The following is an 18,343-nucleotide window of genomic DNA, read 5'->3' as shown; positions in this document are numbered from 1 at the left end:
GGCCAGGAGCAGCAGAGAATGTGGCAAAACAACTCGGTGTGTGGCACTCCCCACAATGATGTGGGTCTTCCTTTTTCTATTTTAAAAAATGTTTATTACACTGAGATGTTCCCACAATAGTATTGAAATTACCAAATATTGACCAAATATTAACTATTAATTTGACGGAATGTTATCACCCTTTTCTTCAAATGTTTTAAGACAACTCCATTCCATTTCTAAATTTTCATTTGGTTTCCCTCTTAGTAAGGCAGATACTATATCCATATTTCTAGCTTCATATATCTTAATCAACCAATCTTCGATAGAAGGATTCATTGTAGATTTCCAAACTTGAGCAAATAAGATCCTTGCACATGAGACCATATATAAAATAATTCTATTGTATTTTACTGACTTTATGTTGTGTGTCATGTTTAGTAAAAATAAATTTGGTTCTGTAACAGAAATTTCAGGAAACTTAAATTTCTAGGACTGACAGAGCAAGGATTGGCAAGAGGACCTAGTAATTGAAAATCCATAAGTTTATTTCCAATTGTCGACAAAGGAAAACAATGAACTCAGTGGAATTCAAGTTCCAAAAGCTGAGACCCCGAACAAGACAAAATGGCTCTTTTTATATTATTCAAGACAAAGAAGCTTCTTCAATACACCTGATTGGCTAATTACAATTTAAACATACAGAATTCTTACAATCAGAACAGAAATACATGCATACATTAAAACTGCATCATCACTCCTTACCACCTCCTGTAGGAATTCAGTAGCTTTCCTCCTAACCTTGCTTCTGAATGTCCTTATCTCAGTAGTTTATGTTATGTCTTTTTACTGGTGCCAGCTTCCATCCAGGTCAAGATGCACTCCTTATTCCTTTGCTCTAGTTTTTCTAAACTCCAAGCCTTTATTTCAAAAACCATCTCTCTGGCTGACAAAGGTGACTCCATCTTTCTATAGTTTTTTATTTCAACAAGGAATATTTCCACCACAGTTCAAAGGGAATATTCATATCAAGAATGTTTTCGATGGTTCCATGAATCCTTTGCCAGAATCCTTTAGCTTTAATGCATGTCCACCAATATGAAAGAAGCTTCCCTCGGGTTCCCCGCATTTCCAGCACTTAGTATTGCCAGTTTTGTATATCTGGTGGGTTTTTTGGGGGGTTAGATACCACCTGTATAACATTTTGATATCATTTCCTTTATAGTTTTGGCACAGAGTTAATTTATTTGTTCCTTTCCATGATTTTCCCCATTCCTCTATACTTATAGTTTTATCTATATCATGTGCCCATCTTACCATGCTGTGTTTAATAATTTCATCTTCTAGATCTCTTTCTTTTAAAAGTTTATAATATTTGGATATGTGTTTACCTTTTTGGTCCATCATAATTTTATCTATTTCATTGTTATCCATCGTTAACTCAGGAGCTTTATTGTCTGCCTTAAAACGATTGTTTAATTAGTTGTATAAAAACCAATCCTTCATGTTTCCTCTTTCATTAACTTCTTCCATAGATTTCATATTGTATTTTCCTTCTGGTGTTTGGTTTATTAAATCTCCATATCTTAGCCATGGAGTATCTTTGTCCTTTGTTCTATTGTAATAGGCTTCTTGCAATGACCCCCAAAATTGATGTCTCATTTTATACCATGCTTTAAGCAATGATCTTCTTATAACATAATGGTTAAAAGTATTATTATCTTTTGGTTTTGTATACCACATATATGCATGTATACCAAGATTCAGGTTAGCCTTTTCTATATTCAATACATTCTTGTTTTCTAATTTGAACCATTCTTCTAACCATTTGAGACAAGCTGCATAATAATAATACAGCTTAAAGTTTGGTAAGTTACATCCCCCCCTTGAAGCAAAGATCATTTACTAAGGGAACCATAACAGTTGGAAGAGTGAAGGCTGGCCCAGTACCATCAGGGGCTAGCCTGAAGAAAGAGGCTCCTCCCTCCCTAACTGTCATCTTTCGGCCTCTGAGGGAGAGAGAAGGCTGGCCCAGTACCATCAGGGGCTAGCCTGAAGAAAGAGGCTCCTCCCTCCCTAACTGTCATCTTTCGGCCTCTGAGGGAGAGAGAAGGCTGGCCCAGTTCCATCAGGGGCTAGCCTGAAGAAAGAGGCTCCTCCCTCCCTAACTGTCATCTTTCGGCCTCTGAGGGAGAGAGAAGGCTGGCCCAGTTCCATCAGGGGCTAGCCTGAAGAAAGAGGCTCCTCCCTCCCTAACTGTCATCTTTCGGCCTCTGAGGGAGAGAGAAGGCTGGCCCAGTACCATCAGGGGCTAGCCTGAAGAAAGAGGCTCCTCCCTCCCTAACTGTCATCTTTCGGCCTCTGAGGGAGAGAGAAGGCTGGCCCAGTTCCATCAGGGGCTAGCCTGAAGAAAGAGGCTCCTCCCTCCCTAACTGTCATCTTTCGGCCTCTGAGGGAGAGAGAAGGCTGGCCCAGTACCATCAGGGGCTAGCCTGAAGAAGGAGGCTCCTCCCTCCCTCCCTGTCATCTTTTGGCCTCTGAGGGAGAGAGAAGGCTGGCCCAGTACCATCAGGGGCTAGCCTGAAGAAAGAGGCTCCTCCCTCCCTCCCTGTCATCTTTCGGCCTCTGAGGGAGAGAGAAGGCTGGCCCAGTACCATCAGGGGCTAGCCTGAAGAAGGAGGCTCCTCCCTCCTTAACTGTCATCTTTCGGCCTCTGAGGGAGAGAGAAGGCTGGCCCAGTACCATCAGGGGCTGGCCTGAAGAAGAAAAGCCCTCCCTCCGGTCCATCTGCCTTGGTCCAGGCCTCAGAGGGAGAGAAGAATGCTGGACCTGATTCCCTCCCCCCTCACCATTCCCTTCTCCTTTTGTGTCGTGTCTTTTAGATTGTAAGCTTGTGGGCAGGGAACTGTCTGTTATCCCCTCTATTGTAAACCGCTCGGATTCCCAGTGATTGGGCGGTATATAAATAAAACCTATTATTATTATTATTATTATTAGTTTCGACTCCGTATCCCATCCTGAAGCCAGTTTGAAATGGGTCCAGATAATCTGTCTCATCCAAGACTGCTTGGAGATGAAGAGCAACTATCCTCAAAATTATGTTGGTTAGAAATTGAAGACGGGAGACCGGTCTGTAATTGTTCATCTCCAAGGGATCTAGGGAGGGCTTTTCCATAATCGGCCGTAACACTGCTTCTTTTAAACATGATGGAAAATAGCCCTAACTAAGAGATGCAACTATGATATATCTCAGGTGATATAAAAAGGGCAAAGGTCGGGAGGACAAGTTCTCCTCTTCACACTTACAAGGAGCTTGTCCACATCCTCAGTACTTAGATTCAAATTGATCCAGTATGATCTTACTCATGGACACCTCACTTATAGCCTCCACAATAATGTTGATATCCAATTTGGCTCTCATCTCAGAGATATTATCTGTGAAATAGTCATTTAAAGCATCAATGTTAGCTGTGGAAGGCTCTAATAATGGGTTCCAGAAGGAAGGTGCCTGAAATAGGTCCCAAATCCCCCCCCCCCAACTTCAGCAGTCCCTTTATGCTTCTCTTCCTTTGGCACTTTCATTCCTTTCAGATGCCCCAAAGACCCCTTCTCAGCATGCGCAGGGATCGTAAGGCCTTTGCTGCTGCTGCTGTTTATTCCATTATCGGCCTTTGGAAGAAGGGAAGGACTACGGCCTTTATTCCTTCCTTCCGGAATGGAGCCCAAGCTGCGGAGCTGGACTCAGGAGGGAAAGGCTGGGAAGGCTCTGGTTTGTACATATAGCTCTGTCTCTCTGAGTATATATGTGTGTTTGCCTCTGTTTTTATGGCTGGGAATGGAGCTGAGGGCTGAGGAGAGAAGGAAGGGTACATTTTGTGCAAATGCAGAATTTCTGTACACCAATGAGTCCAGTGTGTTGAAACAACAAAAACTTTATTTCAAACACATAATCAGAAATTCAGTGTTTAAGTCAGAGCTGCCCTCCCCAAACCAAACATTAAAACCCCAAAACCTAAAACATCACACTCGTCCAAACCTGCCCCCCCTCCAATTCCCATAGTCTATGCCTCACAGATAACAAGGCCCCCTTTGCCATTCCCACAAACTAGCCCTTTCTGTTAATACCTGTCCCCAACTTTCTTCAGCCAACATCCCACAAATTCCAAATGCTATCATTCCCATAACTATTCTAACCAGCTGCAGCCAATCCCACCCCTCTGTTTAACTAACCTATTCCACCACCATGACCCCCACTCAAATTTATAAACGAAAGCAATAACCTATAATAAAGGCAAATAAAACCTCAAAATAACAAAATATAATTGAAAAACATAAACAGGCATATGGACACACAAACCTAACACACGGAATCACAAGGGCTTTTTCTTATCACCACAAGATTTAAAATATATTCTTTGTTTTGCTTTTTGATAAATATAATGTTAGTTCATTTCTGGCATTTGTATGGCTTCTCTCCTGTGTGGACTCTCTGATGTTTCACTAGGTCTGACTTCCAAGAAAAAGATTTCCCACAATGCTGGCATTTGTATGGATTCTCTCCTGTGTGGACTCTCTGATGTCTCACTAGGCTTGATTTCGATGAAAAACATCTCCCACAATGCTGGCATTTGTATGGATTCTCTCCTGTGTGGACTCTCTGATGTGCCAATAGGTATGACTTGGAAGAAAAACCTTTCCCACAACGCTGGCATTTGTATGGCTTCTCTCCTGTGTGGACTCTCTGATGTGCCAATAGGTGTGACTTCCGAGAAAAACATTTCCCACAACACTGGCATTTGTATGGCTTCTCTCCTGTGTGGACTCTCTGATGTCTCACTAGGTCTGACTTCAAAGAAAAACATTTCCCACAATGCTGGCATTTGTATGGCTTCTCTCCTGTGTGGACTCTCTGATGTACCAATAGGTATGACTTCCGAGAAAAACATTTCCCACAATGCTGGCATTTGTATGGCTTCTCTCCTGTATGGACTCTCTGATGTACCAATAGGTGTGACTTCCAAGAAAAACATTTCCCACAATGCTGGCATTTGTATGGCTTCTCTCCTGTGTGGACTCTCTGATGTACCAATAGGTGTGACTTCCAAGAAAAACATTTCCCACAATGCTGGCATTTGTATGGCTTCTCTCCTGTATGGACTCTCTGATGTACCAATAGGTGTGACTTCCGAGAAAAACATTTCCCACAATGCTGGCATTTGTATGGCTTCTCTCCTGTGTGGACTCTCTGATGTAACAATAGGTGTGACTTCCGAGAAAAACATTTCCCACAATGCTGGCATTTATGTGACTTCTTTCTTGTGTGGACTCTCTTGTGACTGACAAATTCTTCTGTAAAGGAGGACAATGACAGACAAGACTGAATCTCAGTGTTAAGAGAGGAAAGTGTTGCCCCAAGATTTAGCCCCACATTCATCCCTCCCTATTTGAGATTAAATTAATAATGTTGGTGTGAGTGACCTGAGCATGACCCTGTTCTGGATGCCCCAAATCCATATAATGACTGTATCCTTACTCAGAGCTACCAAAGAAGAAATTGAAGGGGAACTGTCATGAGGAAATCAATAGAAGCAGATAGTCAGGCATTTGAAAAATATTCCAATATATATATGTAAAAATAGTTTGATTGAAAAGTGGCATCATTTCCTGTGAGACTGCCATAGAGTGTTGAGTCAGAGCACATGGCATGATGCAAGTGAACTGCAGAGGAAGCTTCATGCTGTGTGGCACCAGGAGATGACTCACAACCAATACAGTATACAGCTCACATGTGGATTGATGTGGGTTGGAGTTGTGTGTACAAGAGATTGTGAAGTTGATGAAAGTCAGAGAGGAGAGCTGGTACATATTTCTTTTCTATTGCAACTCAAGCTAAAGAATCTCCAAGGACTTGGAGGAAATCAACTGTGTCTGTGAGTTATTTTTAAGTGTGGAAAGTGGTTAATGCATTGCCAATGCCTATATCTAGAGATTTGCTACTGTACTCTGCTATGTTATTATTGAACTCTGGGAGTGTCGCCTTCAGACTGTGCTATACATTGGCTTTGAATGGGACCAGAATTCAGAGCCAAGAAGGACCTAAAAGCCGGTGTGATAATCCTTTTTGGCTGAAGTATTTCCGCCAAGCACCTATTTAATTTAATTCAGTTTCAGACAATTCTTTCCCCACCCAGGAAACATCCTAAAGCAATTTAAACCTTTTTGAATGCTCGGTTTCTGCCCCCAAACAACAATTTCAGTATAAATATCAGCCCCAACTGGCTGTTCTTCAGCATCAGTCCAGTTGCAGACTTACACTCCGTTGGTTTACATTGCTAAACACCTCACTACACTCCCTAGCCCCATTGCTATAGCAGTTATTGACTTCTCTTCCCTTTCTGAACCCTCAGCAATTGGAATCAAGATCCATCTAGGTAATGTATTACCATTAGCAAAGCCTTACACTATTCACCACTCCCACCTTTGTTACCTAGTTCTTGCATGTGGTGCGTGAACACCTATATGTGTATATGTGTGTGTGCGTGCATCTATTTTGCTTTCCCCCTAAATAAAACACAAAAGCCTATTTGAAACGCCTCTGGAGTTCTGTGTGCTTCTGGGCCTGGTATAGTTGGGATGAATCCCGAGGTTACTGTTGCCTCAATCTCCCCTTTGAGCTAAGTATGAAATTCCCCTAAAAGCATAGCACTTGTGGGTCTTCTCCCCAGACTCCAGCATTTCGAGTGACAAAGGGCCTCTGGAATCAACCACGGAGCTAAGCAAGCTCAGGTTGGAAAAGAAGCATTAGAGAAAAAGGAGTTTTTTTGTCACCCTTTCCACTCTTCATATACATTGCTCATAATTGCTAAATGGAACCCTTAATATGTATGAAAACAAGGGCCTGATTTCAAGTTCATTTCCTAAATTCAGTGTTCTACATGGGGCTACCTTTGTACCAAGTTTGGAAGCTTCAGTGAGTTGAAAACGTGGCAGCCAGATTGGTCACCTGAACACCTAGGTCAGACCATATAACACCAGTATCCCTACATTGGCTGACAATTAGCTTCCGGGCGCAATACCAAGCGTTGCTTATTACCTTTAAAGCCCTACATGGCTTGGGCCTGAGCTACTTGAGGGAACGCCTCTCCCTACACCATCCGCCCCTCACTCTCAGAACATCTGGGAAGAATCTATTAGATTACCCAAAGGTCAGGCTAAGAACAACTTCTCACAGAGCATATGCAGCCATAGCCCCCAAGTTATGGAACAACTTGCCGGAGGAGATCCGTCTTAACACCACCTTGGATGCTTTCAAGAAAGGACTTAAGACGGATCCCTTCCGGCAGGCTTACCCAGCTGACCTCTTGTAAAGAACTTAAGGAAAAATCCCACTTCTGATAACAACTGTGCATTTTAAATGATGTTTTTATTTGTTCCAAATTGAGTTTTAAGCATTTTGTTGTTTTACTGTGTGTAAATTGGATGCTATTGTTGTTTTGTGGCTATTTTACAGTTGTAATACCGCCTCGCTCCATTGAGAGAGGCGGGTAAATACAAATAAAACTTATTATTATTATCAGTATAATCTGTGAGGTTGGTGGCTGCCTCCCAATCCCCAAGGCCCCTCTCCTGGCCCTTCCCAGAGGTCCCTTTCTCTCCGCACAGAGCTAGGCGATCCTGGCTTTGCTCCTGCCTCCCCCTCCTGGCTCCCATAGGCCTAGAATCATAGAGATGGAAGAGACTACAAGGGCTATCCAGTCCAACCACATTCTGCCATGTAGGAATCAAAGCATCCCTGACAGGTGGCCATCCAGCCTGTTTGAAGATCTCTAAGAAAGGAGACTCCACCAAAATCTCAGAGGGAGTTTGATCCATTGTCGAACAGACCTTACTGTCATGAAGTTCCTTCTAATGTTGAAGTGGAATCTCTTTTATTGCAGTTTGCATCCATTGTTCCGTGTTTTAGTCTCTGGAGCAGCAGAAAACAAGCTTGACATTCCTTCAAATATTTAAACAGGGCTATCATATCACCCCTTAACCTTCTCTTCTCCAGGCTAAACATCCCTAGTTACCCAAGTCGTTCCTCATAGTTTCCAAATCCTGCACCATTTTAGTCGCCCTCCTTTGGACATGCTCCAGTTTCTCCACATCCTTTTTGAATTGTGGTGCCCAGAACTGGACACAATATTCCAGGTGAGGCCTGACCAAAGCAGAATACCATGGCACTATAACTTCCCTTGATCCTGACACTATACTTCTATTGATGCAACCTAAAATCGCATTGGCCTTGTTAGCTGCCGCATCACACTGTTGACTCATGTTCAACTTGTGGTTTATTTGGACTCCTAGATCGCTTTCACACGTAGTTTCATTCAGCCAGGTGTCCCCCATCCTATATCTGTTATTTCATCTCCCTCTTAAGCCTGATCCCCTTCCCTTTCTCCCTCCGCTCTCCAACCTTCCTTCTTGCCCATCTGCACTGCTTCAGTATTTCACCTTCATCATCTCTTTCCTGCCTTTCTGTTTTTCACATTCGCTCTTTCTCTCTATCACAGACACACACCAACAGAGTGTGATGCATCAAAGGGACACTTTGAGGCTCATTTGTTGAGGAAGGCAGGATAATCCATATACAAATTACTCATTGGGAAAGGCAAAGCAAGGGGGCTGGGACCTGGACTTCTGTTTTGGTGAGGATCAAGCACCAGGGAGCAGTATTAAGACATCTCTAAGACAGGGATGGGCTACTGTTGGGGATTGGGGGCGTCACATTGGCCCCCTGGGGATCTCAGGGGCAACCACACATTGTATTGCCTTAAAATAGGAATAAAGTTTTGTGCCTCAGTATCTCATTGCATCCCTTTGGGGAAGTGAAGCAGAACCTCAAAAGGCTGGAAGAGGGCCAAAAAAGGAAACATACTCAGAGATGTGCTACCATTTCAATGAGAAATGCATTACTGGTAATCTCCATGCTGTCTTCCTACAAAATCCTAGCATTGGTGAGATATCTGGGGACGGAACTTAGTTTCAGAATTAAAAAGTCCTTTGCTTCCACCAAAAGGTTTATTGAGAAACTCAGGCAGAAGGGTCCATTAATAAGTCTAAGCTGTCTCTGAAGTGTCTAAACCTTTTCCCTCCATCATGAACTACCTTCACACTCCTCCCTTTTCCTCCCCTTCAGCCCCTAACCAGCCTGGCTGCCAAGGTACCTCTTGCCTTCTTCTTCCACCGTTCACATGCGCCTCTCCCCTCTGGGGCATGTCTGCCACCCAGAGTTCACAGACCAGGCAGTTAATACCCTCCACAACTGCTTCCCTTCCCCGAAGCCATTCTAGGCCCCAATATCCTTAGTAACTACTTAAAACTACTAGCATTTAAACTACTAACAATCCCCCCTAAACCCTAATACCATTCTGGATGAACCACAGAACCTGCTTCTGACAATTGGCACTTTACAATGCAGTATTTAGAATCCTGATAAAGTGGAAAGCAATAGTGCCTCACTAAACTACAAATTCAAACATTCTACAGGATGTTGCTATCACAATTAAACTATGCTTCAAAGGGATCTAGGACTCCTAGTAGACCACGTTGAACTTGGACCAACAGTGTAATGCGGCAGCTAAAAAGGCCAATGTGATTCTAGGCTGCATCAATACGAGTATAGTTTCTAGATCAAGGGAAGTAATAATGCCACTCTATTCAGCTTTGGTCAGGCCTTACTTGGAATAATCCTGTGTCCAGTTCAGGCCTCCGAAATTCAAAAAGGATGTTGACAGCTTGGAACATGCCCAGAGGAGGGCAACCAAAATGGTGAAGGATCTGGAAACCATCAAGCCCTATGAGGGGTGGCTTAGAGAGCTAGGTATGTTTACCCTGGAGAAAAAAAAAGTTAAGAGTGGATATGATATCCATGTTCAAATATTGGAAGGGGTTGTATTGAGGATGGAGCAAGCTTGCCTTTTGCTGCTTCAGAGAAAAAGAGACACCACAATGGATGCAAACGACAGAGAAAGAGGTTCCACCTAAACATTAGGAGGAACTTTGGAACAGTAAGAGCTCTTCGACAGTGGAATATACTCCCTTAGAGTTTGGTGGAGTCCTCTTCTTTGGAGGTCTTTAAACAGAGGCTGGATGGTGCTTGGAATGTGTATTCCTGCATGGCAGAAGAGGGTTGAACTGGATGGCCCTTGTGGTCTATTCCAACTCTATGATTCTATAATGCTAGTGGATTCCGGTTACTTACCCACAGAGGCCACATTCTCATAATTTTCCATCATTACAGAACTGTACATAAGTCTCTGCTTCTTCGTCAACAGTTTCCATTCCTCCTCAGTGAAATATACTGCTACATCCGCAAAGGTCACCTGCAACAGAAAATAGCCCTCATCCAGAGAGTGACTAAGCAAAAGGGGAGGAAAGCACATGGTGCATCCAAATAATATTTGATCACTTTAGAATTCAGTCCAGGAAATAAACTTTAAATGCTGTCAGCCAGAAAAAAGCTACTGCCTTTGAGATCCAGTTTGTCTCGAATCTTTTCAATATAATATGAAATATAATAAACAATATAATTTAGGCCATGGCTGGGATATTGATGATGGATTAGGATACTGACTATCCCAACACATACAGTACATTTAGCCACCAAAGAATTATGGTGCGTTTAGACATTTCTTGCCACATTTTGGAGGCAAATGTCATTTTTATAAAGCAGTCCTGGGGAGCACTCTGGGCTTAAGGGTCACTAGGCCCACCCCCAATTTATATCCAGAGACATTCTCCCATAGCCCCTAACATTTCATTGATGGGAAAATCAAGACACATGTGGAGAAGCAACCCAGAAGGCAGTAAAGATGGCCAAAGTTGTTTATGAGGAAGATCACACAAGCTAGGAAAGGCACAGCAGTTTGCTTTTGCATCAGCCTCCTGGGAAGGGCCATATCCTCTCTCCTTCTTTCCTCTCCTCTCCCCACTTTTGAGCTGATAGACTGCAAACTCAATTGCACTCAGGAACTGAAGTGAGCTGAGAAAGGGGAAAGTGGGAGGAGGATAGACCAACTGGGACATTTTTAAAAGCCCCTGAATAAGTGGGGTGACAGAGGATTAACCAGGACTGTCTCTGCCAAACTTGGACAGTATATTATTTGCTTCCTTTCATAAATTGGCCCAGAAGTGACACAGATGAAGCTAATAGGATTGTGACTCACCAAAGAGCTGTTGTACTTTGGCAGCCTCTTTCTGTTGGAGCCCAACTTCCTCCGCTTGGCCTCTGTGTCGGCCATCAGGAGGGCAGGGGTCCTGTTGGCCCTGTACTTCGTCACTTCCAGCAAGAAAGGCCCAAAGCCGTGTCCAAAGAGGCTGAGATGGAGTTCCTGAGAAAAGGGACCAGGGTTAGGATTGGCTTGGCAAGAAACCCTGCAGCACTCAAAGACACAGAGAACAGCATCCTGCTGGTGACATACGCAGGTGACATATGCCTCCTTTGGGCCGATGCAGAGGTGGGCATCAACTTCCTCCCTCTGCACCAAACAAAGTCCCCTGGAGCTAGCATAGATTCACTACAGCTCCCCTACACAACAGATACTCCATGCCTTCTTAGAGTGGTGGGGGATTAGGGGATGGGGAATTGGAGAGGGCCCTGGTTATGTCCCCGTAGCTAGATGTGAAATGAGTGCATCATAAATAAATGAATCATCTGCTGAAACCACCAGAGTCCCCCTGTGCTTTTCCCCATCATCAGCCCTTTTCCCAAGAAGGCTGCATCCGCACTATAGAAATAAGGCACTTTGACACCGGTTTAACCACTCAGTGCTATGGAATCCTGGGATTTTACATTCTCTGCCAGAGAGTTCTCATGCCACAACAAACTACAAATCCCAGGATTCCACAAAATGGAGCCAGGAGAGTTAAAGCGGTTTCAAACTGGATTATTTCTTCAGTGCAGAAACAGCCTGAGTCGGTTGTAAAAGGGTAGAAGTGCCCAAGTCTTGTTTCATTCTTGGTAATATGAGTTATTCTGGTCTGCCTCCTTCCTTCTTGCCTGAAAATCTCTCAATAAGAAAACTAGAGAGACTTTTAAATCCTCCCAAAGGAGCCACTTTTGGCCTTTTTTGGGGGAGAAGCCTCCTCTTAGAAGCCAAAGCCCAATGTTTGTGAAGAATAATAATAAGGCTTGTATTAAACCTATCCTCCCCATTTCTGACCCCTTTTAAAACCCAAGTTCCCCAGAAGGAGCAGAGCTGTGTTATAAGAAAACCCTCTCAGAAAAGAGACACAAAGGGACACACTTCCTTCCTTTTGGCCCAAGGAGCCTGGCCTCCTTCTCTCTCTGGAGCCTCAGAAGAGAAAGAGGAGCCTCTGTTCAACTGAAGAGGCCTCAGAGAAGGTTCCAGAACATTATTCCCCCCAATCACAAGCAGCACACAAAATGGCCACCGGAACACAAAATGGCCACCGGAACACAAAATGGCCACCGGAACACAAAATGGCCACCTCCAACTCAGCGCTTGGCAGTTGGAGACCTCAGCACAGCAGTGAAGCCTACCACTTCCAGGCCTTGTCCCTCTCCACTCCCCTCCTTCCTTCCCTCCTTGTCTTTGTCTCTCTCCTTCCTCCTTGTCTCTCTCTAACCCCTTCTCACTCTCTGCTCCTCACTCACTCTTCTGCGCACAGAGCTAAATAGAGAGGCAGAAGCTCCTCCCCTTCTTCATTCTGGCCAATGGGGGCAGAGGAGCTGGAAGGCCCCGCCCCCTGCCCCACCCTCACAGGCTCCTCCTGCAGTTAATATGGAACAAGGCAGGAGGGACTCTGGAGCCCCAGCCACACAGACGCTGGCCAAATCTCCCATCATTAAGGTCCTATCGCACATACGGTCTGGCATTTGTCTTTTCCATTTTCCAAACAACGGGCCTTTATTGTCTAAGGGTACATAAACTCCCACCATTAGGATCCTTTGGTCTTGTAAAGTAACTTCTACACCAACCAAGTATCCATTGGGGTCTGAGAATACCTCTTTAGATTCTCATTTATCCTTTATATAAATCACTACACCTTTTTCCCTCTTTTTTGAGGCTGCTATGTATTCTTTCCCCAATTTGGTGTTTTTCTGCAATCTTATATCCTCTTTCTTTATATGGGTTTCCTGAAGGCAAATGACATCAACTCTCTGTTCCCCTCAATAATGAAAAAGTTTACCTCGTTTTTTTGGGGCTGTTAATTCCTTTAACATTCGATGATAGGAGGGCCGTCTTTTCCCATTTCATCGTCATATTCTCCATCTATATCGTCATCTCTTGTGTTTTGGATCTGGTTTCCCAAGCAATTCTCCTTCTTCTGTTTCTTCTTCTAAGCTCTCTTCCTCCTTATCCTCTTCTCCTTTTCCGGGGTTGTTTCTTTCTTCTTTCCGACTGTCCCCTTTATTAAGTTCTTTTTCATTCTCATGTAGAACATTTCTTGCTTTTTGTACCGAGTTGATTTGGTATCTTTTTGACTTGAATTATAAAGATAGACCCTGAGTTAGTTCCCATTTGTAGTAGATCCCATTGCTGCGCAAAACCTTAGTCAGTGGTCCATATTCCTTCCTCTTCCTTAACACTTTCCCAGATATCTTTAAAGAATAAAATTTCATTTTCTTCAATTCTGAATCTTGTATGAAAGTGTTGTTGTAGAACTGCTTCTTTCATTTGAGTCCTAACAAAATACATCACAATATCTCTGGGCAGTCTCTTCTGTTTTGCGACCCAGGAGCTTACTCTAAACATCTTGTCCACCTCAAGGAGAAAAGATTCATTATCTAGGTCCATAAATTCAGCCAAGGCCGGTATTATCCTTTTATGTAGATCTTCGTCCTTCTGTTCAGGAAGACCTATTATTCCAAGATATCTCTCCCTAAATCTTTGCTCTAATTTAATTCTTTCTGCTGTATCTTCAGTATGTTCTTCTGTTAATCTCTCTATCTCTTTTCCCAATTTTTTATTTTCTTCCCCCAGGAATGTCACTCTTTCCCTGGTTTGTGTTAATTCTGATGTTATCTTTTCCAGAGAGTATTTATGTTAAGGAATGGGGTGGACATTAAACCAGCAGAATCCCCAGACTTTCCCTAGTCTTTAAGCTGAGGCAAATACATTCGATTGGTCCATCGTACGGATACGTATCCTGGTCAAAGCAAGATTGTCTTTATGGACCAAAGGCACTCCCTTTACCTTCTCACTGATGGAGAACCTGGCTGGTAAGGCCTGATCCCAGGTGGCTGAGCTCTCATCACCAGCCAGGTCTCCATGAAACAAGCCAGGTCAGCCTCTTCATCCAGTAGGAGATCATGGACTATGTGTGTTTTATTTTTGACTGACCTGGCATTACACAAGAGCAGGGAAAGGTCCTGTGGTTGTTTTGGTATGCTCTCCAGCCCTTTTGGGAAAGCAGGGTGAATGGAAGGGGAGAGAGATATATGTCAGGGTCCTAATTGCAGCCCCTCTTGAAACACAAAAGGCAGTACTTTGAAAAAGAACAGCTTTTATTGAAGAAGATACATGCAATAGAAGGGACTTTATTTGGCAGGAATGAAAGAAAGTATAAACATATCACTTTTATAACCATATCAATTAACCCCACCCCATTCACCAATAAAGCCAATTAATTGCGTAGCCCTTTCCTGCGCAGTGTCCTCCCATCTGAGATTTTGGCAGCTGTTCTAAAGACAATTAAGCTCTCATGTGCCTTTTCTCAACCACTGAACCTCTGGTCTTGGACCACAGAGCTCAGCCACACAACAGTTTTAATTAACATTATGGCTTAACAATATCTATCTATCTATCTATCTATCTATCTATCTATCTAATATGAAACCCCATCAATCCCAATCTAATATGGTACCATATGAAAATATAATAAGCATAAACCCATAACAACATAATACAATATAACAACACCAATGACTCTCTATGTTCCCTCCTCCTTTTCCAGAGACCAGTCTTTTAAACTCAAGGCTCTGTTAGAAGGGTGATTCCCACACATTCCAATCCTAGCAAACAAGAACATACTTTAGAAATGATCTCTCTACCTCTTTCTAGTATCTTCTATTAAAGCACATATTCAAACATATTATTTTAACCCACCATAAATCCCATCTATCTTAACTCTAATTTAAACCTAAGCCTATAACCCTTATGGCATGAATCCCTAAATCAATAAATGCATGAATACATGACATATTATGACCTCAGGCTGATGCTCTTTGCCTGAATAATTGAGATAGTAGTACTGTGACTTCAGAGGGGTGCTCTTTACGTGAAGGATTTAGACTGGCCCATTGCAACCTCAGGCCAATGCTCCTTGCTTGAAGGATTCAGACTGGCCCAATTTGAACTCAGGTTCATTATGACTTCACGCTGATGCTCCTTGCCTGAAAGACTGAGACTGGCCCATTGTGACTTTATGCTGATGCTCCTTGCCTGAAGGATTGAGACAGGAGAATTGTCACTTCAGACTGGTGCTGTATACCTGAAGGATTGGGACTGGCCCATTGCGTGTCAGGACTAGTGTATAAGAGTTCTGTCATAAAGGGAAAAATATTAGGGTTTGCTTATTAAAGTAGGAGTTGTAGTTCATAGTAGGTAGTGTAGAGTGATGGGTGATAGAAAGCACATCATGGAAAATGATAGAAGGGCAGATGGAGTGGCTTTTAGATGAAGGAGGGCGTTTGGAGAGAGGGATGGGGTTGCAGCTGGAGAATGGTTATCAAGGAGGAGTGAAGGTGGCTTGGGAACACCGCTCTTCAAGGTGAGGCTGTCTGGGAGAAGGGAAGTATACACAACCTTGGTATCTATGCAACCTCCGCTTGTGTTGCTTTAGCTTGGGAATTGGGGGCTGGGTTAGGGAGGGATTGAGCAAGTTCCTTTGGACTTCAGACTTTGCAAAAAGGTGTTAACGGATGTTTCTGCCTGGATTCATCAATAAAGCTTCTTTTGTTTCAAATGAGTTTTATTTTCTGAGCACAGGACTGACTCCAGGTCTCACAGTTTTAACTCCAATGGAGACCCAGGAACAAGAAGAGTTCTTGGAGAACCCGGTGGTTCTGGAGAGTCCGATGGTGGAGGAGCAGTGCCTTCTTCAGAGGAACTAGGAGCCATGCCCAAGACTGGGAAACCTCCTGAAGCTCACACCATCCAGGCCACCACCGGAGGATTTGGGTTTCCGGCCCCAGACTGGGGAAAGGAAGGCCGTCGGGAGGCAGAGGGACAGCCTGGGACCTGGCAGTGGGGGAGTCGCTTGATAGCCGCCCCAGGACAGAAGAACACCAGGTAGACGTTTATCGAATGGAGGAAGACATAAAGGAATTAAAGGACCTTATGAAGTGGATGGTGCCCAAGTTAAAGATGCGGAGGAGAAAGATGTCAGAGGCGAACCGAGGGAAGCTGATGCTCTTTGCCTGAAGCATTGAGACTGTCCCATTGTGACTTCAGTCTGATGCTCCTTGCCTGAAGCATTGAGACTGTCCCATTGTGACTTCAGTCTGATGCTCCTTGCCTGAAGCATTGAGACTGTCCCATTGTGACTTCAGTCTGATGCTCTTTGCCTTAAGCATTGAGACTGTCCCATTGTGACTTCAGTCTGATGCTCCTTGCCTGAAGCATTGAGACTGTCCCATTGTGACTTCAGTCTGATGCTCCTTGCCTGAAGCATTGAGACTGTCCCATTGTGACTTCAGTCTGATGCTCTTTGCCTTAAGCATTGAGACTGTCCCATTGTGACTTCAGTCTGATGCTCCTTGCCTGAAGCATTGAGACTGTCCCATTGTGACTTCAGTCTGATGCTCCTTGCCTGAAGCATTGAGACTGTCCCATTGTGACTTCAGTCTGATGCTCTTTGCCTTAAGCATTGAGACTGTCCCATTGTGACTTCAGTCTGATGCTCCTTGCCTGAAGCATTGAGACTGTCCCATTGTGATCTTTGGTTTCCAAATCCTTCACCATTTTAGTCACCTTCCTTTGGACACGCTTCAGTTTCTCAACATCCTTTTTGAATAGTGGTGCCCAGAACTGTTGTTGTTGTTGTTGTTGTTGTTGTTGTTAACCTTTATTTATAAAGTGCTGTAAATTTACACAGCGCTGTACAGACAATCTTTATAATTGGACGGTTCCCTGCCCTCAGGCTTACAATCTAAAAAGACACGACACAAAGGGAGTGGTGGTGGGGAAGGGGCCTCTCTAGTAGGATAATACATATAAAATACATAGCAATACAGGAAATGATTCAATAAAACAGACAACAAAAGAACATCAAATAGCAAGTGACAATTATGCAATGCCTGGGAACGCTGCCCTGAACAGGATGGTCTTCAACTCCGTTTTGAAGCTGGTTAAAGAAGTGATGGCTCTTGCTCGCGGGGGAAGAAGGTTCCAGGAGTGAGGGCCTCAGGTGGGCTCTGACCAAAGCACAATAGAGTGGCACTATTACTTCCCTTGATTTTTCTAGACACTATACTTCTATTGATGCAGCCTAAAATTGCACTGGCCTTTTTAGCTGCTGCATCGCACTGTTGACTCATGTTCAACTTGTGGTCTTCTTGGACTCCTAGATCCATTTCACACATAGTTTCATTCATCAAGGTGTCCCCCACAATCCTATATCTGTGCATTTCATTTTTCTGGCCTTAATGCAATACCTTACATTTCTTCATGTTGAATTTCATTTTGTTAACTTTGGCCCAGCTTTCTGGTCTATTCAGGTCCTTTTGAATTTTGATCCTGTCCTCTGGGGAATTAGCTACTACTCCTACTTTGGTGTCATCTGCAAATTTGATAAGTATGCCCCCATTTCTGTCATCCAAGTCATTGATAAAGATGTTGAATAGCACTGGGCCCAGGACAGAACCCCACTGCACACCCCACTGGTCACTTTTCTCCAGGATGAAAAGAAGCCATTGCTGAGCAACCTCTGGGTTCGGCCGGTCAACCAATTACAAATCCATATAACAGTTACCTTGTCTATCTTGTTTCATGTTTTTGTTTTATATACTGTCCTTGCCTTTACCTGAACCTTCCTCCGCTCCCATTGGCTGCCCATTCCCCCCTCCCCTCGGTTGCCCTGAAAACGAAAGGACCACCAGAAGGAAATGGGGGGAATTGCAGTGCTGCATCATGGGAAATTTGCAACCGGGGGGTTTGCGGTGTTGAAACAGAGCAGAAGCAAAGCTGCATTCCACACCAGACCAATTCGGAGTGGAATCGGAGTGAGCTTGGAAGCGATTTCTGTCCATTCGCTTCTTACCTATTTTGCCAAAATGAGGGGTCACTTTGGAATCACTGCGGAAGCCCCACGGAAGGAGCCACCAATTAGACTATTTCGATCATGCCAAGAAGGAAGG

At 43.8% G+C, this 18,343-nt stretch overlaps 1 protein-coding gene across 1 annotated transcript; it reads right to left on the bottom strand.

Moving 5' to 3' along the window:
- Positions 1–4,426: 4,426 nt before the first annotated feature.
- Positions 4,427–18,031, bottom strand: LOC149290436 (uncharacterized). The gene is made up of 2 exons (XM_089489328.1): positions 18,010–18,031; positions 4,427–5,328 (listed from the first exon to the last, which is right to left on the bottom strand). The coding sequence occupies exons 1-2, from the start codon at positions 18,029–18,031 to the stop codon at positions 4,427–4,429; spliced, it is 924 nt and encodes a 307-aa protein (XP_089345454.1).
- Between the last annotated feature and the right edge of the window lie 312 nt (positions 18,032–18,343).

Source organism: Sceloporus occidentalis, unplaced genomic scaffold (genome assembly GCF_023333645.1).
Source record: "Sceloporus occidentalis isolate IW3139 unplaced genomic scaffold, rSceOcc1.0.p SCAF_39, whole genome shotgun sequence".
In the NCBI taxonomy this organism is placed as follows: Eukaryota; Metazoa; Chordata; class Lepidosauria; order Squamata; family Phrynosomatidae; genus Sceloporus; species Sceloporus occidentalis.
This window is presented reverse-complemented; position numbering and strand designations above follow the sequence as displayed.

Coding starts and splice junctions, on each gene's coding strand:
- LOC149290436 (XM_089489328.1), bottom strand. CDS start 18,031: ATGGGAGCGGAGGAAGGTTCAG. Junction 5,329..18,009: donor GGGAGCGGAGGAAGGTTCAG/GTAAAGGCAAGG, acceptor CCTCCTTTACAG/AAGAATTTGTCAGTCACAAG.